General features: G+C 45.0%; 2 protein-coding genes across 5 annotated transcripts in view; one reads left to right on the top strand and one right to left on the bottom strand.

Moving 5' to 3' along the window:
- Window positions 1-21,704, top strand: part of LOC144989167 (uncharacterized) — a 136,156-nt gene that overhangs the window by 24,855 nt on the left and 89,597 nt on the right. The window contains exon 4 of one of the 2 annotated variants that reach the window (XM_078941321.1): window positions 7,234-8,825. The exons of the other annotated variant lie outside the window; for it this stretch is intronic. Coding sequence (XP_078797447.1) covers window positions 7,234-7,250 — 17 coding nt within the window. The 3' untranslated portion in view covers window positions 7,251-8,825. Of the gene's footprint in view, window positions 1-7,233; window positions 8,826-21,704 lie in introns of those variants that run through there. 2 annotated transcript variants of the gene reach the window in all.
- Window positions 15,500-21,704, bottom strand: part of LOC144989099 (uncharacterized) — a 114,822-nt gene continuing 108,617 nt past the window's right edge. For 2 of the 3 annotated variants that reach the window (XM_078941085.1, XM_078941076.1), the window contains 2 exons: window positions 16,672-21,567; window positions 15,500-16,355 (listed from right to left, as the gene is read on the bottom strand). In XM_078941085.1, the coding sequence (XP_078797211.1) occupies window positions 21,563-21,567 (5 nt within the window). In that variant the 3' untranslated portion in view covers window positions 15,500-16,355; window positions 16,672-21,562. The remainder of the gene's footprint in view (window positions 16,356-16,671; window positions 21,568-21,704) is intronic. The other variant, XM_078941081.1, reaches the window with a different exon arrangement.

The following is a 21,704-nucleotide window of genomic DNA, read 5'->3' as shown; positions in this document are numbered from 1 at the left end:
GGGGGAACCCCGGGGAAAAAAGAGGGCCCACAAGGGGTGTTGTAAATATGGCCCGACCAGGCTCGGCCACAGTTGGAAATTTGGCGGGGCCCAGCACTCAGGAGCAAGGACCAGAACCCACCCCCCAGGGACACGAACACCCCCGGCTCAGATGTAATGTGAACCCCCCCACCGAGCGGAGAGAGCACCGCCGGGCCCAGGAAGCCGGCACCCCGGGGACACAGCTAAAAAGCATGGTCGGCAAACTTAATAATTTTTACGCAGAAACGTTAGTTCTTAGTCTAGGGCGCTCACGTGTCCCCTACAAGATCACCACTGACTGTGTGCGCTGCCTTGTCTTGTGCGGCGCGCACGCACACAAGACAACAGCCCCGGCCCCCGTGCACACAAATAGACAGACAGAGCTCTCCGCTTCAACGAGAATACCAAAATTAATATCATCATTAATTAACGGAAAATTGACTGAATTGGTGATTTAAATATGGCAGATAACGCTTATATTTTGTGGGACACAAAAAAAAGAAAAGAAAAAGTAACTTCTCCAGTACTGATAGCAGAACCGTTCAGGTCAGATCTTTTTTTTTTTTTTTTTTTTTTTTTTTTTTTTTTTTAACTTGTCCTGTCCAACAGCTAGGCAAACAGATGAGAGCTGAGGGCCTCTTGTGTTGGACATATTTTATTCTAACAAGAGGGGTTATTCATCTTCAGACAAACCAAAGGTATGTCTGAATAAACCCCTTTTGTAATTGAGGCCAAACTTTATTAATTTCAATCATGTTTGAAAATCTTTGGTGTTGGACCGGACGGAAAAGGAAAGAGGGGAACAAGAGAGAGGGACGTTAGAGAGAGGGGGGGGGTAGGAGGGTGATAATAGGAGGGGAAGGGGGGTAAGACCATGAAGCAGCATAGAGCAGACAGGTTTACTGGTTGTTTATCGTTACGGTACGGTTCAAATGTAGTACAAAAAGGGCGGGGCCTGTTCACACACACTCAAATATTATCAACACACCTGCTAGCCGCAGAAATGTCCACATGTCAACATGCACACAAAACAGATAGTGTTCACGAACGCATACCTATGCCTTTAAACCAACTAGTGTGAAATCTTTCATTCATTCAATCATGCAAACTATTAGTGCAAAGGTGAGCTAACACCTGTGCTCAGGTGAGTGTTTATGTTCTTCTAAAATGGATGGTGGAATGTGAAAAGAAGGAGGAGGAGCGCCCAGCCACCCCCACACCCATACCCCCGCCGCAGCAGCAGCGGCAGCCGGAATTCCCCCAGCGCCACACGGGAACAGGCAGGGAACAACCGCCCCCCGGGCGACCAAGACCGCCACCCAGGCCAGGGCCAGCAGGACCGCCGCGAGGCCCCCAGAGCCAGAGAGCAGGGAGGCGCAGAGGGAAAGAGAGCGCCGCCCCAGCCCAGCCAGGAAAGCAGCCCCCTGCCGCGCCGGAAGAGCCCAACGCAGGGCCCCACCGGAGAGGGACGCCCACAGCCCCAGACGAGCACCCCACCACCACCCAGGAGTTCCGGGCATCCCCCCGCCCCGACCCCAGGTACGAGCCAGGACCCCCCAAGGGAGACCCGCCCCGCACTCCAGGCAGCCACCCACCCGGCCCACGGTTGGTCCAGGTAGGAGCAAGGCAGGGGCCCGCCGCCCCCGCCCAGGAGGGGGGAACCCCGGGGAAAAAAGGGCGGCCCATAAGGGATGTTATAAATATGGCCCGACCAGGCTCGGCCATGTTGGAAGTTTGGCGGGGCCCAGCGCCCAGGGGCAAGGACCAGGACCCACCCCCCAGGGACACGAACACCCCCGGCTCAGGTGTAATATGAACCCCCCCACCGCGCGGAGAGAGCACCGCCGGGCCCAGGGAGCCGGCACCCAAGGGACACGGCCGCCATCGCCAAGAGGCCCGCACCCCCCACCAGGGACGGGGTAGGGGACAGATGGACCCAGGTCCCACCTTCCTTGTAAAATGTGTGTGCGTGTATGGGTGTTTGAGAGGGTGTTTGTGTGCATGTGTGTGTGTTTATGTTTGAATGTATATATTGAAGGGGGAGGGGTGTGTGTACTAAGGGGGGTGCAGTTAAAATTGGCGAGTAGGGCACTAAGGGGACATCTCCTGATTACTCACAGTGATGTCCCCTCACCCTCCACACCAAGGGGCCCTAAATGTCTAAGGTGCGGTTAAAATTGGCGGGTAGGGTGCCAGGAGGACATCTGCTGCTTGCTTGCAGTGATGTCCAAGCACCCCCCCTACCAAGGACCCTACGTGTCTAAGGTGCAAATAAAACCGAAAGAGGGGGGGCCCACTCCATACGGCAACCATAGGAGGGGGGCCACTCCCAAGTAGCCCCCCCCCAAGGCGCATCGCAGGCTAAACCCCCCACCCCCTCACCCTAATATGAGGTTATATAAGGAAGGGGGTAAGTTGGGGACAGCTGGTAGACTGTCCCCCGGTGGTCAAACAGCCGTCCCCCAGCCCACCCCCAGCAAAGGGGCCAGGGCCACCCAGCCCAGGGGCCCACCCCCGGAGGCGCCGACACCCCAGGCCCGGCACCACCCACCCCACACAGAGAGAGAGGAGCCAGAAAGCGTCGCCCCCCCCCGGAGCAAGCCCAGGCCCCCACCCCCAGACGCCGGCCCTAGAAGAGCTCTGGTCAGGCCTCGACGGGACCGAGGAGGCCAACCGGCCGAGGCAACCACTGATTGCCTCAGCGGAGACCCCGACCCGCTAGCCCCCCCGACCCGTACTAATAATGGGCCCCCCCTCCCCCCCAGAACGCCCCCCCACAGGACAGGGCCGACAAGCCCCCCACCCCACCCCACCCCAGACCCCGCAGCCGAAGCGGGTGACACCCAGAGCGACCGGGGGCCCCGAGAGGGTTGTCCCGTCCCGTCCCAGAGCCAGGGAAGGGCCGATCCCAGCCCCAGGTGCAGATGGGCAGCCCATCCGGCGCCGCTGGGCCCCCCCCACCCGAGCAGGGCCCCCCGCCAACCCCCCCCAGCACAGGCAAAGGGACCACCCCCCCAAGCCAAGCCAGACCACCACCCCACCCCCCCACCACGCACCCCCACACCCAAGCCCAGAGGACCACGCAGCGCCCCAGCCCGCCCCACCCAGGCACCGGACCCGACCCCCCGACCAACGGAGCCCCCCACCGCCCCCGCCAGGCACCGGAAGCCCCGACCCCCACCCCAAACCACGGCAGAAGGGCAAGGAGCAGCGACGACCAAGCCCTCCACCCCCTAAGTCATGGAGTCAACCACAGGAGACCAGAGAGACTGAATTCTTTCAAAGTTACTTGAGCTTTGGGCTGACATTTTTTCCAAGCTGATATGATCAAACAGCAGATTTCTGTGTTGACTTATGTTTATATTTTTCTTGTTTTTCCAATTTATTAAAATAGTTTTTTTGGCAATACAAAGAGTTATGAAAATGATAGATGCTAATCCTTCTTCTATATCGATGGCACTCATGTCACCAAGCACACAAAGTGACGGTGAGGCAGTGATTGAAACCTTAAGCCAGACTGATAAATCGGCACATACCTGCTGCCAGAGAGCCCTGACAGGAGTGCAGAACCACAGTGCGTGCATGTAGCTGTCGGGTAGATTATTATCACAGTGCTCGCAAATGTCTGAGTTACTGAGACCCATCTTGAACATCCTCTGTCCAGTGTAGTAAATTCTGTGAAGAGTTTTGAGATGGATTAGCTGCAGATTTGAACTTTTTGTCAGTTTAAAGGTGTTTAGACAAAGTTCTGACCAGAAGCTTTCATCTGTGCTGATGCTCAAATCTGCATCCCATTTTTTTGTTGGAAGGGCAATATTGTTATCTAAATTGCATAAAAGTTTGTATATTTTGGAGAGAGTTCTATTCATTGAAAAATTAATCAGAGTGGTAACTACATCTGGTAGCTTTAAATCGTCGTCTTTAATTTTATACTTTTTAGTAATACTTGATTTAAGTTGCTGATATTCCAAGAAGTTATTTATTCCATGTTTGTCTTGAAGTTCCTGGGGGGTTATGAATCTTCTATCAATAATTACGTGCTCTAGTTGTTTTATGCCCCCTGCTTGCCAAGCTGGGAAGTGAATCATTTTTTTGTTAATAAGGATGTCCGGGTTGTTCCAGATGGGTGTCATTTTGCACGGTTGAATTGATGATTTTGATATTTTGAGAAATTCCCACCAGGCTGTTAAGGTGGCATTTATATTAATGCTTTTGAAACAATCCTGTTTTTTAACTATTTGGCTAATAAATGGTAGCTGTGACAGGTTGATCTTTCCACATAACACCTGTTCCAAGTCTAACCATGAGTTGGTTTCTGGATTATTTTTTAACCATTTTAAGATATATTGTAATCTATTTGCAAGAAAGTATTTGTGGAAATTAGGTAGTTCTAATCCTCCACAGCTTTTTGCAGATTTTAAAGTTTTTAGACTAATTCTTGCAGGTTTGTTGTTCCATAGAAAGCTTGATATGGATGAGTCTAATGTTTTGAACCATTTTAATGGCGGTTGTGTGGGAATCATTGAGAAGAGATAATTAACTTTGGGTAAGATTTTCATTTTAACCGTGGCTACCTTGCCCATAAGGGACAGAGGCAGGTTGGTCCAGCGTGTTAGATCGTCCTGTATGCTTTTCAGTATTGGGGTGTGGTTTAGCTGCACCAGTTCTGATAGTTTGGGGGAAAAGTAGATACCCAGATATTTGATATTTCCTGTTTTAACTGGAATTGTGAGTCTTTGTTCCATATTCCTGTTGAGTGGTAATAAAACAGACTTATTCCAATTAATGGAATAGTCTGATATGGAGGAGAATTCATTTATGATCATTGCTGTTTCATTTACAGAATGTAAATTCCTTAAAAACAGTAATATGTCATCCGCATAAAGACTAATTTTATGATGGCTGTGTTTGGTTTTTATTCCTATAATGCTCTCATTCTGTCTTATTGCTGCAGCTAAAGGCTCAATGAATATAGCAAAAAGAGAAGGAGAGAGTGGGCAGCCCTGTCTGGTTCCTCTTCCAAGAAAAAACCTGTTTGAAGTCTGTTTGTTAGTTCTAACTGATGCATTGGGGTTGTGATATAATATTTTGATCCAATTGATGAATGCTTCTCCAAAACCAAACTTATGGAGGGCAGCAATAAGGACAGGTTCAGGTCAGATCTTAACGAAACTGCGGTCTTGAAGAATGCGGCCCCGGGGCTGGTTCAATACCGGGGCACGGTACCCATCCCTATTAATAAGAGAAAGTCAGTGAGCTGTTGGTAGACAACTTTTTCAAGGACTTTTCCTAAAAATGGCAGATTAGAGATAGGTCTGTAATTATTCGGTACAGTGGGATCAAGACTGCCCTTCTTCAGGAGAGGTTTAATGACTGCAGTTTTTAAGGCCTCGGGAAATATTTCAGATTGAAGAGACACGTTAACTACTTGAGTAATTGGTGGCAACACACTGTTCAGGAGAGACTTTAGAAATCTAGTGGGTAACACATCAAGGCAGCATGTAGACAAGCTCAGACGGGTGATGGTCTCTTGTAGGCCTGCACAATATACCGCAAATTTATCGTTATCGCAATATCCAGCTCTGCAATATGCATATTGCAAAAGACAGCAAAAATCGCAATAAATCGTAAATACAACCTTAATACAACCTTATGGCAGGTTGAAGCATTTAACGAATAAAATAGATCTCTTTATGCATTTGACCAATCGCATTATGTTAGACTGTCACCTATCTCGACGAGGGTCATTTGGAGTATAATTTTTGAACTGTTGCAATGAAATGGGAATGATGTTTTGGTTTATTTTTTCATTTGTTTGTATACCGCAAATTATACCGTTATTGCAATATTAATCCCTAATATCGCATATCGCGAGTTTTCCTCATATCGTGCAGCCCTAGTCTCTTGGACAGTTTGGTCAGTGACAGGTACAAAGTGAGTCAGCTTAGAGTGAGTAGGTGGCCGTTGGATAGTTATAAGTGTTGTGGAGTTGATGGCCTTTTTAATGCCTTGAACCTTGTCATTAAAAAATACAGCAAACTTGAACACTTTTAATCTGATCATTGAACATTGAATAAACATTTAAACAAAAATAATGACTGCAGTATATACTTTGTTAGGTCAAGTAATAGGGGTGTAACAGTACACGTAGTTGTACCAGAACGTTTCGGTATGGCACTTTTGGTTCGGTTCACCTTTGTACCGTTTTGGTTTTTAAATTTTATACATTTTTTTGTTTTTGTTCCCCCCAATGTATTAACTTTGCGCCGAGACGGAACTAATGTTAACTGCGAGTTTTCGCCAAGACGCCATTAGGTGACGGACAGTTAGCATGTCAACTATAGCACTATGGCTAATGCAGACGCAATACCAGAACTTGAGGACCCACCCATCTCCTTACGCTCTCCTGTGTGGGAACACTTTTGATTTGTTGTATTCATCCATGAAGGGAAAATACTGTTGGATAAGTCGAACACCGTGTGCCGACATTGTTTCACGGAGATCGCGTATGCCGCGGTAAAACATCTAATCTGCTAATCCATTTAAAATGGCATCACCGGATTGTCTGTAATTAGTAATGACTGAACTGTTTGGCAAAGTCTTTCAGTTGCCGGTGGAAAATAAGTCTGCTATTTTGGAGGAGATAAAGGTAAAGATTACCAAATACAGAGCAACAGGATGTATCCCTCTTGAATTGGGAAGAACCAATGGGACCAGCTATAAGCACATTGCAAAATTGGCAAAGACGTATCTCTCCATTTCTGCAACCTCTGTCCTGAGTGAGAGAGTTTTTGTCTAATGTGGGGACATCGTTACCGCTAAAAGATCTCTCCTCGTTCCTGAAAATGTTTACAAACTAATCTGAAAACTGAATACTACACTGAAACTTAACTCAGCAAAATCAAAGATAGAAAAAGTGAGATGACACACAACGCAAGCGAAAACTTTTTTGGCGCTGGCAGTGGCTGTCATATAACGCTAAGTCGTGCTCAAAGTGGTCAGCAAAATCAAAGATAGGACAAAAGCAAGATTTGACACAATGCATGCAAAAACATGCATTTTGCAAACGCAAAAAAAAAAAAACTTTTGAAAGCAAAAAAAGTAAAGCACAATAAAAAATTATTAAAAAGCAAATATTTAATATTTTCTCTTGCAACTTAGAAAGTTTTGTGTGCAACGTGGTGGCAGAAATATCACTCCATATTTCTCAAGGTTTTTTCCATCTGTGACGACACGGTGAGATGAGAGGACATCAGTGTGCTTCTGGAAAACATACAGAAATAGTAACTTGGCACGAATCGACACTGAAGGAGTATTCTAAAGATCTTCAAACAGAGTTGTGTTTAAAGAGATATCCTGGTGAGTTGAAGATTGTTTTTCAGTTTTTTTAATAAGCTAACCACAAGTTGGACGAGTTAGCAAGCTAACGAGCTAGCATGCTAGCGCATGATGAAGTCAAGAGGAGAAAGGTTGCTTATATGTTTCTGTAATTACTTTAACTTGTTTCTGTATTTATTTTGAGGAAAATTTCAATTTGATAATTATAATTAATAATAATTATAATAATTATAATAATTTACTCCAATGCAATAACTTAGATAATCAGTGCAGTAAAGAACCAAATATATCATATGGCCTTCTCACTGCAAATAACAAGAACAGTGGAAATAAAAATGCACAATGTTGTATTTTAATGAATTTTACACTTTGTGTTGTGTAATTTATTATTGAGGCGAAATATGATCTTTCAGTCTATTGATATGATATGATCATTGGGTTTTACAGTGCTGGTAGTCCTGTTCATTTTCTCTCCTTTTTTATTTGCAACGTCTAAGATGGCTGACTCACAATCTTTATAAATATAGCAGAGTGTGTTAAAAATGCACTTGGGAGCAATGTTGTGTTGCTCTGAAATGCAGAATAATGTTGGATTTTAAGTTTTCTAACCAAAATAAAGTCTAAAGCTTACTGACATAAGTTCTGAAAAAAACACATGTGCTTTGACACAGGGGCTTTATCTCCAGTGTTTACGTTCTTTTTGTTCCAGTAACTATTCAAGAGTTGACACAATCCCAGTGGATTCTTATGTGGAGAAAGCAGCCTCACACTGAGATGCAGCGCTGCACAGTAGGGACGTGATTACGCAATCACCTTGAATCAGCTGATTCTGCAGCGCAGAAAAGAGGCTTTGTTACGGTATATCAGGATGACCCAAATGCAGGACCAGACTCCAACGCTGAGGGAAGATCCAAGACATTCTCAATGGATCGCCGATTTCCTGAGTCACCATGGAAACGAGAAAAAAAGAGAGAAGGCGCTGCACTTCAGTAAGACGGAGTCTGAGATTTTAATGACGGCGTATGAAGATTATAAGACCATAAAAAGTTCTGATGGATTCTGATTCTGATGGACCTCATAAAGATGACTCCTCCCACTTTGGTTTCTGTCAAATGTAGAAAAACTCAAAGAACCAAAATCAATCCAGTTTGGATCAATTCTGTCTTTCAGATCTTTGGAAAAACTGAAGGAATCTCTGCATCCCAGATTTCTTCGTGGGTTTTGGTTTCTGCAGGTTTTCAATCTCCTCTTTGATCTGATTGAATGTGTCCATCAAGGTCTTTGAAAGCATCCTTTTCTCCTCCTCCTCCTCCTTCTTGAGGGTCTCTTTGAGTGAGGAGATCTCCCCCAAAAGGGAGGACTGTTCTTGCTGCCGTTCACTGCTGCCGTTCTCCTTCCAGGTTCTTGTGGTTCTCCATCAGAGCTGGTCTCCATGGGACTGTTGCCTCCCTCTGTGGTGTCAGTCAGTCAGGAGGAGGGAGGGAGGGAGGGAGAGAGGGAGGGAGGGAGGGAGGAGTCTTTGTCCTTCTGGACATGTTCTTGGATTGGAAGCAGATCAGCTTGGAGTCCAGAGGATTCCTTCAGCTGTTGGGCTGAGAGTCTGGGAGCTTCAGCTGTCCTGCTTTTCTCTGCACTGACAGCAGCTTCCAGCTCTCTCTCTCTCTCTCTCTCTCTCTCTCTCTCTCTCTCTCTCTGTCTCTCTCTCTGTCTCTCTCTCTGTCTCTCTCTCTCTCTGCAGGAGTGTTGACTTGGTCTCAGCCACAGACTGCTGACATGTTAGCTGAGTCAGCTCTTCTTTCCAAGCTGATGTTTCCTGCAGAGATTCCTGCAGGAGTTCCTCCTGCTCCTTCTTTCCCAGAGTTCCTGCAACCAGACGGAGTCTTTGTGCTTTGGAGCTGCTTCTCTTGGATGAAGCGCTTGGTTAGCTTATTTGGAGAGAAATCTGCTTTGTTTCTTGTTGCTATGAGGTTGTTGAACAAATGTGGTCACTTTCACAGCTTCACTTCAAATGACTTCCAATAGACAGAAATGATACATTTTCAGTTTATTTAAATAAGTTTGTGAAACATTTTTGATGTTTTTTCTGTAATTCTAGGTCTGATGTCTTCATACATGATGGCTAAAAGAACAAAAACCAAACCAAATCAGTCAGGTCTGTAGTTTGAAGTTGGATTAGAAATGAGAAGGGCGACACCTTCTGGCTGTATCCAGAACTGCACCTTCTGCTCAGAAAAGTGTTGAAAAACCTCAATTGTGTCTGTAAAATGTCTGCAGCTTTTTTGTCTGCAGACATGAATAAAGTCTGGATTTGATCCTGAATGAATCTTCATATTTCTTTGTCCTTCAGTCTTTCTTTCAGTCTCAAACACACTGGTTCATTTGATCCTAATGAGAACATGTGTGAGGCTCCAACATGGCTGCCTTCACTGCAGCTTCCTCTTCACAGCATGTGTTTGTGGATCAACACACAAACAACAACAGCTGCAGGTGAGGAAGTGTTGCTGTTGTTGCCTTTGCCTGCTTCCAGCCTACAGGCACAGTTTTCTGCTCCATATGAGCTGGAAAAGAAAATGAATGACACCAATTTTAGGATCCCAACTCCTGACAAAGAGAAGAAATGTGGAGTTTGTCACGTCAACATGCTCCAGCCTTCTTTCTCCAGAGGGGAGTCCAACTGTCCTTCTAGTGATGCTCCGGTAGTCTCAGTCTCCATGTGTTCTCGTCCCTCAGAAGATCAGATTTCAGAGGATGGGCTTGGAGAGAAAAGTGGAGTTGTGCTACTGCTTGTTTGGGAAACTCTGAAATCTGAAGCCAACTAGAGAATTTCTGCTCATATCTGTCTCCACCTGCTGGTGGTGACATCATGGTTTGATGGAGGAGAAGTTGTTGCTGTTTTCTGATCCTCCTGGTCAGGCTGGAAACAGCCTGGAGATGTTGTTCATCCATCACAGGGTTTGGTCCAAAGCTCCAGTGCAGCCTCTCACCTCCTCCACCTTCCTCTTTGAGGGAGGCAGCAGAAGCTCCTCCTCTTCTTCAGCTGGATGATGCTGTCCTCCACCTGCAGCTGGACCTGGATGTTCTCTCAGACCATGTGGCCTCATGGATCAGAAGGTTGAGGGTTCAAGTCCCTTCATGGTTGAAGTCAGACAGAAGAAGAGTTTGGTTTGGATCCTTTCTTGTCTTTCTGTTCTCATTGAGTCTCTTCTAGTTCCAGGTCTGGTTCAAATAGTGGAATCATCCAAAAGGATGAAAACAGTCCTCCAAGCAGACGTCAGATTGAAAAGCTCATCAAAGAACACATCCAACTAGCCAATCAGCAAAGCACTGACAAGCTGGACTAGTGCTCTCCTTCAGTGAAGAACCTCCTCCTGCTGCTCCTCCATCTTTAGCTCCTCCTCCTCACCATCACTGTGACTGTTGACGTCTTCCAACTCCTCCAGAAAGCTGTTTTCTGATGAACATCTCCTCCCTGTTGCTGCTTTCAGTCCAAACTCACTCTGTTCATGTCAATTCACTCCAGAGAAAATCCTTTTTCTGGGAAGAATTTGCTCCAAGTTTTCCTCCAACTAAGAATCTGCAAACCCAGATGAGAACTCCCAGCAGGAAAAGAATTCATCTGCAGGAAACTAGAAAAAGGCCTTTTTGTGGGAGGAAACCATTCCAGATCTTTACAAACACCACAAATCCCAACTTTTCCTCCACTTAGCCTGAGTTTGGGTTCCAGGAAGCGGTGTGTGTTCAAGCTCCGCCCCCATCTCATGAAGCCCCTCCTCCAACATGAGGCCACTGGGGAATTCTGAATGAACCTTTACATTTCAACAGAAATTTCAAGCTAAAAACAGGAAAAAAAACTCTCTTCATGTTTGAAAACAATCAAACATTCAAACAGGAAGAGAAAACAAGGTTTGTCAGGAAATCAACAGATTTGATTGATTGTAAATCTTCTTCCTGTTGGAGTTTGATGAATGGAAGTAGAATGTGTAGAAAGTCAGTTGATGTTTTCCATTTCAGTAAATGAAGGTTTGATCTGCAGATTTCCTGATCCCTTTCTGACTGGGATCCAGACCTGATCTAGACGGGACTCATGAGGAAGCAAACAGCACAGAAACTGCTCTGAATGTTCCCTCTTCTTCACTTTCTGTCTGACTTCAACCATGAAGGGACTTGAACCCTCAACCTTCTGATCCATGAGGCCACATGGTCTGAGAGAACATCCAGGTCCAGCTGCAGGTGGAGGACAGCATCATCCAGCCGTCACAGACTGGGGGCGGAGCCTGGAGATGACTGCTGAAGGTCAGAGGGCGGAGCTTCATCAGGATGAAGGTGCTGCTTGGATTCTGCTTTGATGTCCGTCTGTTCTCAGTCCCTTCATGGCTTTGTTTGGAAGAAAGACTGACCTTTGACCCCTCCCTGATGTGTTCCACATCCAGCTGCAGACACACCACTACAGCTCCCATTCCACTTCTGATCCAGCAGTTAGAACCAGAGCCGGCATTTGCAGCAGGTTCCAACCCACTGACCACTGATCCACACAGGGGGACGTCCTAAGGGGCGGAGTCAGCCACTGGAGAAATGGGGGTCACTCTGGGCCTCTCTGTGTCTGGACCTTCAGAGGAGCCCCAGCGCTGGTCTTTGCTTGGATTTGGTTTAGACTTGTTCAGAGTCAAATGCATGTTTTAAGGGGAGGAGGATTATTTTGTTGTTGCTGTTTTTGTTCCTATTCTTACAATCCACTATATGTCCCGTGTTGAATTCTACTATTAAAATGTGGGAAACAAATGTTTATCAAATCCAAATCAATCCAAAAGCCTGGAGACTGGATGGCCGTGGTCCTCCCTTTGACCTGGACAGTGGTTGCCATGGCGACCTGCACACTCACCAAGCTGGAAGTTAGAAGAAGAAAAAGAGACCAAAATGATTGATAAAGCAGGTTTTCCAGGGAAATCCCACAAAGTGCTTTCCAAGCTAGAACTAAGAATACCCAGCATGCATTTGGAAAAACTCCTTAGCTTCTTGTGGAAAATGATGAGTCATTGTAAAAGCATTCTCTGAATGCTCAGAAAACTTCCTCTAAGGTTGTGGTTGTTTGGAGAAGTCCTCCTCTTCCCAGAATTCCTGAAAAAAGCCCTCATTTCTCCTGACCATCTTCAAAGCCACTTTCTGCTTTAGTTTAGTCCAAACTTGCTTTATGCTGACAACATTTCCAGCTTGAATCCATCTGAAGAATCCAAGGAAACAAACCAATCTAAGTCTGCATTCATGCCACTTCAGAACCAACAAAGCATGTTTCCAGGACGCTGACTTACCAATATATCTTGGGATTTCCTTTGCAGAATCCTTCTCCGTGTGTTTTCCTTTGTTTTTCTCCCCAAAACCTAAAGCAGAGATTTTTGCTGAGCTGCAGAACAAACGTCTGACTGCTTTAACCGCCGTTGATGGTTTGTTGGGTTTCCCTCTATAGCTGCTATGGTCTTGGTATGGTTTCTAGGTAACGCTGTCTTTGATGACGATAACGTCAGAGTGGCCTCTAGAATGGACTTTCTTCTTGTGGAAACAGGAGCTGTAACCTTTAGGGCACTAGGACCCAGAAAGAGGTCCAGGCAGTGGCGGTGATGTGATGCTATTTTCATTAAACAAATCACAGAAAAGTTCAAAAACTAAAACGTCTAAGGTATTTCTGTGTAAAATAGTGTTATCATTTGTCAGTCTTCTCCTGTGTGGAGGTATTTCAGTTCATTACAAACTGACATAAATGAGTAACGTTCACTGCAAACTGTGCAGAAGGCATGTTCTTTCTAAAACTGGAAATAGCACCAACCTTTTTTATCACCTGAAGCTGAGTCTCCATTTGATAATTCAATAAAAATAACATTTCATTTCCTCATTAGAAAGCAACTTTATTGGAGTTTCATTTGTCATTGGTCTTTTTGAGCCAAAATCCTGAAGAAATCAAAACAAAAGGCTTTTCCAACAGAATCAGAACGTTAGCACGTGACCTAAGTTTGTTCACTTTGTGCTAAATGTTGATTTCTTTGACTGTTGTGTTCATAATCTCAACAGTTCTCTGTCGCCCTCTGGTGGTTCATCAGAGAAGCCAAACTTCCACAGAAAGTCAATCAATAAACATGAGCTAATTCTTGATGCAGGTTTGAAAACACAGATGGAAAACAGCATCAATCCAAATATTAGTCAATGTTTCCTTGAATGGAACAATTTCAGGATTTGTTGTCATAAAGTTGTGAGAAACTGTCTTGTAAAGTGTGTGGTGACGGTCCACTGTGGAAAATGACTGTTTGTGGAACATTGAGATGTGCTCAGTGATTTTGCTTTAGGACACTTTGGTTTCATTTCAAACGTTGGTTTCTCCTAAATCTACAAACTCTCTACTAATTTCAGCGGCATGATGTCTCCTAATGTTCTTAATGATTTCATCTGAGAATACGGACAACTCCCAGACCAAAGCTGTTCCTGTCTCCAACAGTCTAGAACAATTTGTCCTGCAGGAAGTTCCTGATGTTTACTTCTCTGCTGGATTTCCACTTTCCAGTGTTTCCACAACTGATGATGTCATCAATCTGATCTTTCAAAACACTTTACTTCCTGGTTTCATTGACAGCAAATGTTCCTAAAGATCTGAGCTCACGTCTCTGTGACAAACATGATGCTGCTTCTGTCTGGATCCACCACTAAAAGGACTGTCCAGAGTCGGTCCTGATCCGGTTCCAGTCTTTCTGGCTCCAACTTCTCTTTGCTGTCAGGAAGCCTTCATGTTCTCTGCCTTCCTCACATTTCTGTCTTCTCTCTGGGCTTGAAGCCCAAAAGGAGCTGAAAGCTGCTGACTTCAGTCTGATCCCATGTTCTGGATCATCCGTGTTCCTGAAACACGCTGCTGGAGCCGTGATCAGAGGAACCGGAGAACTTCCCAGAACATGCACACACATGTGGAACTGTTCTGATCATCTGTGTGTGTTGACAGTGAAGGAGAGCTTTGTCTTTGAAAAACCTTTATTGACTCTGACAGAGTTTCAGCTTGAATCCATGTGGTTTTCATTCTTCCATTGAAGTGGTCTCCAGAAACTAAAGATCTGCTGAATCAATGCTCCTCTGAGAACTTTGGAGCTTTTCTCTGCATCTGTTCCACACTTGAATGTGCAGAAGATCAAAGCGCCGGACGCTCTGAGCTTCAGCGTTCCAGTCAGCAGCTGCTGAACCAAAGCCAGCAGCAGGTGAGGATCTGGGCCTCAAAGCAAACGGACAGAAAGATGAATGGAAGAAGGGATGGAGTCCCAGTGTTGAAGACATCAGCTGGAGAAGCTCTGAGGCTCTTTCAGCGCTGCTGCTTTCCAGCAAACCAAGGAAACTGCAGCATCTGTGATCTGAGAGGCTGTTGGTGAAGAAGAGCATCATCAGCATAGAACTGTGGGCCCTTTGGGTTCAGAAGAACAGCTTCATGATGTGGAAAGAATCTGTGTCCTTCAACAGCTCCAGAAGATCCCAAACATGGAAACTGGAAGCAGTTTGGATTCCGGTTTCTTCCTGAACTTTGAGGATCCAAATGCTGAAAATGGAAGCTGACAGATAATGCAGCAGACTTTACCAATGTGCTGAGAACACTAGAACATCCACAGAAGAAGAGAACACTGTTCTAGTGGAGCATCTACAACTACTGTCCATGAATCAGAGGAACTGCAGGAAGATGACTATTTCTTCTCCTTGCAGCTCTTGATGTGGAGGGGCGGAGCCTGAAGAGGAAGCATCTTTCTGCAGGTGGTGCTGCAGCTTTGGGCATGTTTTCCAACTCTTTAGCTTCTGCTGTTCATGGAGTCGTGTCCCTCTGTTCTTGGAAAGGAGAAACCTGCAGAGAACTTTTCCCATTTCCACTCCCTCCTTTCAGCTGCTGCCCACTGTTCCCCTCTGAATCAGGAGGGAGGGGCTCTCATCTGTTCTGCCCACCCCCATCTAGAAAGACATCAGCACCACCTGAACATTCCAAAGCTCTTTTCCAACCCATTTCTACTGAGAAGGAACCAAACACATGAAGATTAGAACAGCTGGAACAGGATGAGGGGGAAGGCTAAAGATTCAAGTCTGTTTGTGAGTCAAAGATAAATGAAGACAGAAATCAATAGAAAACACAGAGTTGATTCAAAAGAGCATTTATTAGATCCAAACAGGCTGCAGGAATTTGACAGACAGCTTTCAGTTTGAAGATGCAGTTCTGCAAACAGCCAGCAGGTGTCTCCCTTCTCCCTCCTGCTTCAATGCAGTTGGTGTTGTTGCAGCAGCTGCATCAAAGTGATTCTCTGCATCCAGAGGCTGTCATTCCTCACTAAGATCCACTCTGTTCATTCATGTCCTCTGGAGAAAACAGGCTTTATGCTCAGAAAGTTTCTACTAGTTTAGACATTCTAGAAAGTGAGGAGATTCTACTGGATTTAGATGAAACTTCTTTCAAACTGCAGCTAAAAATGCTGTCAGCATGAAAAAGAACAGAGTTTTACCCACAAAACACCAAAGAAAAAGGAAGTTCAGTCAGAAAACTGTGGAAAACATTAATCAAAGAAAAATTCTGAGTCTTTCAAACTCACATCTGTCTATCAAATGTAGATCAAAGAAAGTGATGATCTAGAAAAGAATCTGTTTGTCTGCAGGTCTGTTTTTCTCCAGATCCTGGAGCTGCTGAACATCTGAATCCAATCCATGTTTCAGATCAACACTCCAAGTTAGAATGAGAAGAGGAAGTGCAGTTCTCCATCAGTCCACCGGGGGAGCTGCAGCACAATAACTGTCCACTTGATGCTGAGAGAGACAGTGGAGCTGATCTCAGATCAGTTCCTGCTGCAGCTCTGACACTCATCTCCACTTCCTCTGATTCCTCCATCACTCTGCTCTCCACCTCCCAGGAACACCGTCCAGTCACAACATCTCTGCAGACCAGCTGCTGCTGCTGCTCCTCTCTGCTCCTCCAGGAGGAACATCACTGCCACCTCTTCCACCTGCAGAGAGAAAGTGTAGAGCCAGAGATGAAGGAGTGTCTCCTGATCCTGGTCTGTCAGTCAGTGATGCAGCACAGCAGCAGAAAGAGCAGCAGGAGCTTCAGTCCTGTTCAGAGCAGCAGCTTCCTGTCATCTTCACCTGTTGGAGCTTCTGCTGCTCTGATTGGCTGACTGTTGTCCTGAAGCCTGTCATCATTCTCCTCAGAGCTTCACTGAGAAGCTGCAGCTTCACAGGAAACTCTGCATCTTTGCTCTCAGACTAACTTTAGGACCAAACATCTGGAAGCAGCTGGACTGACTCCAACCCTCTACTGACCTCAGAGTCTGCAGTTTGGACTTTGGACTCTCCACCAGATCCTGGAGCTGCTCAACATCTGAAGACTGAAGGTTGTTGAAGCTCAGATGCAGTTCTGTCAGGTGGGACGGGTTGGACTTCAGAGCTGAGACCAGAGCATCACAGCTGGTCTTTGACAAACTGCAGTCCTTCAACCTGAATCCAGAAAAAGGGTTGAGTTTAAAGACAAAGTTCATGTTTTTCATCCTTCACTTCTTCTAAAGAGTTCAGAGCTGAAGAAGATCAGAAAGTTTAGAAAAAGTCCAAAGATGTGAAGCAACAGCAGCAGATCAGAAGAGTCCAGCAGAAGCAGAGAAGAAGAACATTCAGGAACATTCAGGACAACATGCAGCTGCTTCAGGAAAGGAGTCCAGATGTGTGAAAGTCAAACATCAGCCTGTGGCTGCATCCAAACCAACTGATGTTTCTGCAGCAACAGCAGAAAAAGTCCACTTCCTCTTTCTGCTCAGCTCTTCTCCAAACAGCACTGAATCATGGGAGAATTTCAGCAGCAGGATGCTGGAAAGTCTTCCTCCCAGTTTTCAGGAGATGATCTTCCAGTCCTTCTCTGCTGCAGCCCTTCAAGCAGAGACTTTCAGCTCCAACAGATCAAAGCAGAGAGAAGAAGGAAGTGATGAGGAAGAGTCAGCAGCAAATGTTGGACATTGATCCCTGATCAAGCATGACTTCAGCTCTGAATGAAGAGTCAGAAGCTGCTGGGAGCTTTGATGTGAGCAGAGAACAAGCAGCTGCAGGAAGAAAAGAAGAAGAAGTTCTGACATAGATTAGAAATGAAGTTCAAACAGACGAGGAATTGAAATGTCATTGATCATCAGGAATTATTCAGGACTACAGATTTACAATCCAATAGATTTAAAGCTTCCATTTCAAAAATGTCTGATTAAATTGTATTTCTTCATCTTGAATCCTAAATTGTAAAATGCATTTTTAAATGATCACATTGCAGAAAAACAGCTGAAAAAGTCTTTAGTTCTCCTCTGAAAGCATTTGCTGACATCTCTAAACTGTAGAGGGGCCTTGAAAAACATGAGGATCCACGGGGCCCAAAGTGTCTGAATGCGGCCCTGAAGAGGAGCTGCTGATGGTTCTGCTGGTAGTCTAAACCAGGGGTCACCAACATGGTGTCTGTGGGCACCAGGTGGCCCCCAAGGGCCACATAGGTGGCCCCCCAGGGCCCCCCAGGGCCACATCAGTGGCCTGCAGGCCTGTTCTAAAAATAGCTCCATTTAAAGTTTACTTTCATTGTGTTGCTGTTCTGTTTGAATCAAACTTGTATTTATATCAATTTCAAAATGACCATCTCTTCAAATATGGTCATTCTACAGTGTATCCATCATCTGAGTTTACAGTTATACAGTCATCTTCCTGGTTTCACATAAACTGATTGAGATTCTGTGTTCATTTCTAAGGAAGGAGGTTGGAGATGAAAAACATTCCGGTCTGTCAGCTTCCAACAGCTGCTTCCAGCTGTTCCTGAATCTTTAACAGAAGTTTGTGTCTGCATGGAGAAATGACAACAGCTGACTCAGAAACGGCTGGAAAACATCCTGAAACGCTGAAGAAGATCATAAAGAACTCCGGACTGAGGCGCTGAGCTGGACGCATAAATCACTGCAGCATCTGTGGTTCTGACTGAAGGAGGAACCATGGACTCCTGGTTTCTCTGAACTGAAGGAGGAACCATGGACTCCTGGTTTCTCTGAACTGAAGGAGGAACCATGGACTCCTGGTTTCTCTGAACTGAAGGAGGAACCATGGACTCCTGGTTTGTCTGAACTGAAGGAGGAACCATGGACTCCTGGTTTGTCTGAACTGAAGGAGGAACCATGGACTCCTGGTTTGTCTGAACTGAAGGAGGAACCATGGACTCCTGGTTTGTCTGAACTGAAGGAGGAACCATGGACTCCTGGTTTGTCTGAACTGAAGGAGGAACCATGGACTCCTGGTTTGTCTGAACTGAAGGAGGAACCATGGACTCCTGGTTTCTCTGAACTGAAGGAGGAACCATGGACTCCTGGTTTCTCTGAACTGAAGGAGGAACCATGGACTCCTGGTTTCTCTGAACTGAAGGAGGAACCATGGACTCCTGGTTTCTCTGAACTGAAGGAGGAACCATGGACTCCTGGTTTCTCTGAACTGAAGGAGGAACCATGGACTCCTGGTTTCTCTGAACTGAAGGAGGAACCATGGACTCCTGGTTTCAGACACAGAGACACAGAGAGACTCTCCTACTACGATTCAGTCAGTTTCTCTGAATAAATAAATCAAACTCTTTATGCTGATCAATCAAATGTTCTTTACATGTTCATAAATGTTTCTCAGAGCATCAGAAATGAAGGTTTTGGATGAGGAAGGATCAATGATGGACATTCTTCATTCAACCATCACTAAAGCTGAGCCAGACATCCCATAATGCATCATTCATCCCAGCGTTCTGTGCTAAAGTGATGGCTTTGAGCACGTGATGACTCCCACTGTGGAACCATCAGCGACATTTTCTCTGGATCTACAGAGACTTTCCCTCTGAGAGTCGCTGCTGAAAGACATTGTTTCAGCATCTGAGACAAAGTGGAAGAAAAGTGACGTCACAGACAGACTTGGACTAAAACTAACAAAAGATCCCAGACGCTGTCAGAGAAACATGGCAGAGTCATGGAAAAGAGGAATTCAAATGTGTTCAATCAAACATGATTTTAGTTAAAACGCTGCAGATTTAGTCCAAATTTAAATCTATGTACGTTGATTTTTATTGATCATGACATCATTGATAATCATGGTGCAACATAATGACAATGAGACATTTCTGTATGAGATGTAGAGATGAGAGGATCATCTGATAATGGAACCATTACTGAGATTAATAAAGGAGGAATATTAATGTCTGGTTGGTCTGATTGGTCAAATGCATAAAGGGATTTATTTGATTCGTTAAAAGCTTCAAGCTGCCATCAGATTGTTTTAACACATTTAAGGTTTACCATTTATTGTGATTTTCACCGTCTTTAGCGATCTGCGTATTGCAGAGCTGGATATTCAATAACGATACATTTGTGGTATTTTGTGCAGGAATAACATAAAGAGTTTGATTTCCTCATTATGCAACAATGTTTTTTAACTAAACATTTGACTTTAAACATTTATTCCAACTTGAAAAGTAAAATACATGAAGAAATAAGTTATTTAAAGGAAAATAAACATCAATGTTTTGACATATTTCTGTCATGATGTCAATATAAAACACATTAAATAAATGTTTGAGTTCATCAAATCATCCCAGAGAGTCTCTGCTTCAACAGTGAAAGCTGCGTCTGAATCTGACGCCGTGTTTCCATCGAAGCCCCTCCCCCTTTTCCTCTCTACCTGCTTTTCCTCTGTTCACCTGCTCATCTGTTTACCTGTTCACCTGTCCACCTGTCCACCTGTCCACCTGTTCACCCGTTTACCCGTTTACCCGTTCACCTGTTCATGTCCTCTGCAGCTGAGACCCCCCTCCCCCCCGCTCTCCTCAGAGTGTTTCACACACAGAGTGAAAAATACGGTCACCATAGCAACAGGTTGAGACGATAGTCGTGGTGCTCTAGTGCAGATTTCATTCATTTTACGTGCGCTGCGTACCGTCTAACAATAGCCCCCCCCCCACAAATATCCAGACAGACCTCTCCTCTTCAGTGAGAATAGAGACATTAAAATCATCATTAATTCATGGAAATTGACTGACTTGGTGAGTTAAATATGGCAGATTATAACGTTCATATCTGTGGGACACAAAAAGAGTGACTTCTCCAGAACCGATAGCAGAACCGTGGAGACAGAACTTAACCATACTGCGGTCTGGAAGAATGTGGACCCGGGGCTCGTTCAATACCAGGGATCGGTACCCATCCCTAGTTCCAGCTAGTTCTGCTGCTCCCAAAGTTCCTTTTCTCCTCCCAGAAAAAAGCTTCATAATATTAATAACATTAATAAAAGCATGTTTGGAAGATCATCTCATAGATTACTGAGCTGCTGCACAAATGTATATTCTGGTATTTTCCACACTACTGTGAAAGTGAGACCATGTGAACGTTTGTTCTAATGGGAAAAGGTTTTCTGATCCCATGAACACGGTTGGATTGGAATCCCACCATTGATCCATCCTGATATTTATCACATGCTGGATTCAACACAGTTGTGTGTTTAGTTGAATGGAAACGTCTAACATTCAGTCAGTGAACTTTCAATGACACTTCTATTTGGTTCATGTCCATCAGTTGTTTGCAGCTTTTCATTGTGTTCATGAAGTGTTGAACTCTGTTCTAAATGTCCGTTTGTTGTCTTTGGCTCTGAGTTGAACTTTTTAGCTTTCAGCATTTTTTAGTCTCCAGAAAACTTTTCTGAATCCAAAGTTCCAAAAATAAAGAGTCATTTTTTAGTGACAGTTTTTCATTTCTAGTGGTAAATGAATCTGCAGTCATTTCTGGTTTCAGTGACTGAATGATGCTCTGACCAAAGAACACTTTGTGTTATTTTGTTGTTCTAGTGACATTCAGAGGAAGTGTCTGTTCTAGATTCAATAGTTAAAGATCTGTTCTAACTATATTCTTCACGGCTGCAGACAGAAAATCTTCCAGTGAAACATCAGAAAGTTCTTCACCTGATCCGTTCTTCTCATCCTTCAGGGAGTTCAGCTTCTTTACTGACCTCAGAGTCTGCAGTCTGCAGTCTGGACTCTCCAGAAAACCACACAGATGAACAACTCCTGAATCCTGCAGGTTCTGGTTGTAGCTCAGGTCCAGTTCTGTCAGATTAGACGGGTTTTTCTTCAGAGCTGAGACCAGAACTTCACAGCTGATCTCTGACAATCTGCAGCTCCTCAACCTGCAATGAGACAGAAAAGTGTGTTCAGGAGCAGTGATGCAGCTGGAGGGCCAGGAACTTGGTCCATTCAGTCAGGTGGGACCCGCCCTGATGACAGACTGACAGATGTCATTTTCACTGTTTGCTCATTTCTTTTG

The sequence above is a fragment of the Oryzias latipes genome, chromosome 2, assembly GCF_053564925.1.
Source record: "Oryzias latipes strain Hd-rR chromosome 2, Olatipes_Hd-rR_3.1".
Classification (NCBI taxonomy): domain Eukaryota; kingdom Metazoa; phylum Chordata; class Actinopteri; order Beloniformes; family Adrianichthyidae; genus Oryzias; species Oryzias latipes.
This window is presented reverse-complemented; position numbering and strand designations above follow the sequence as displayed.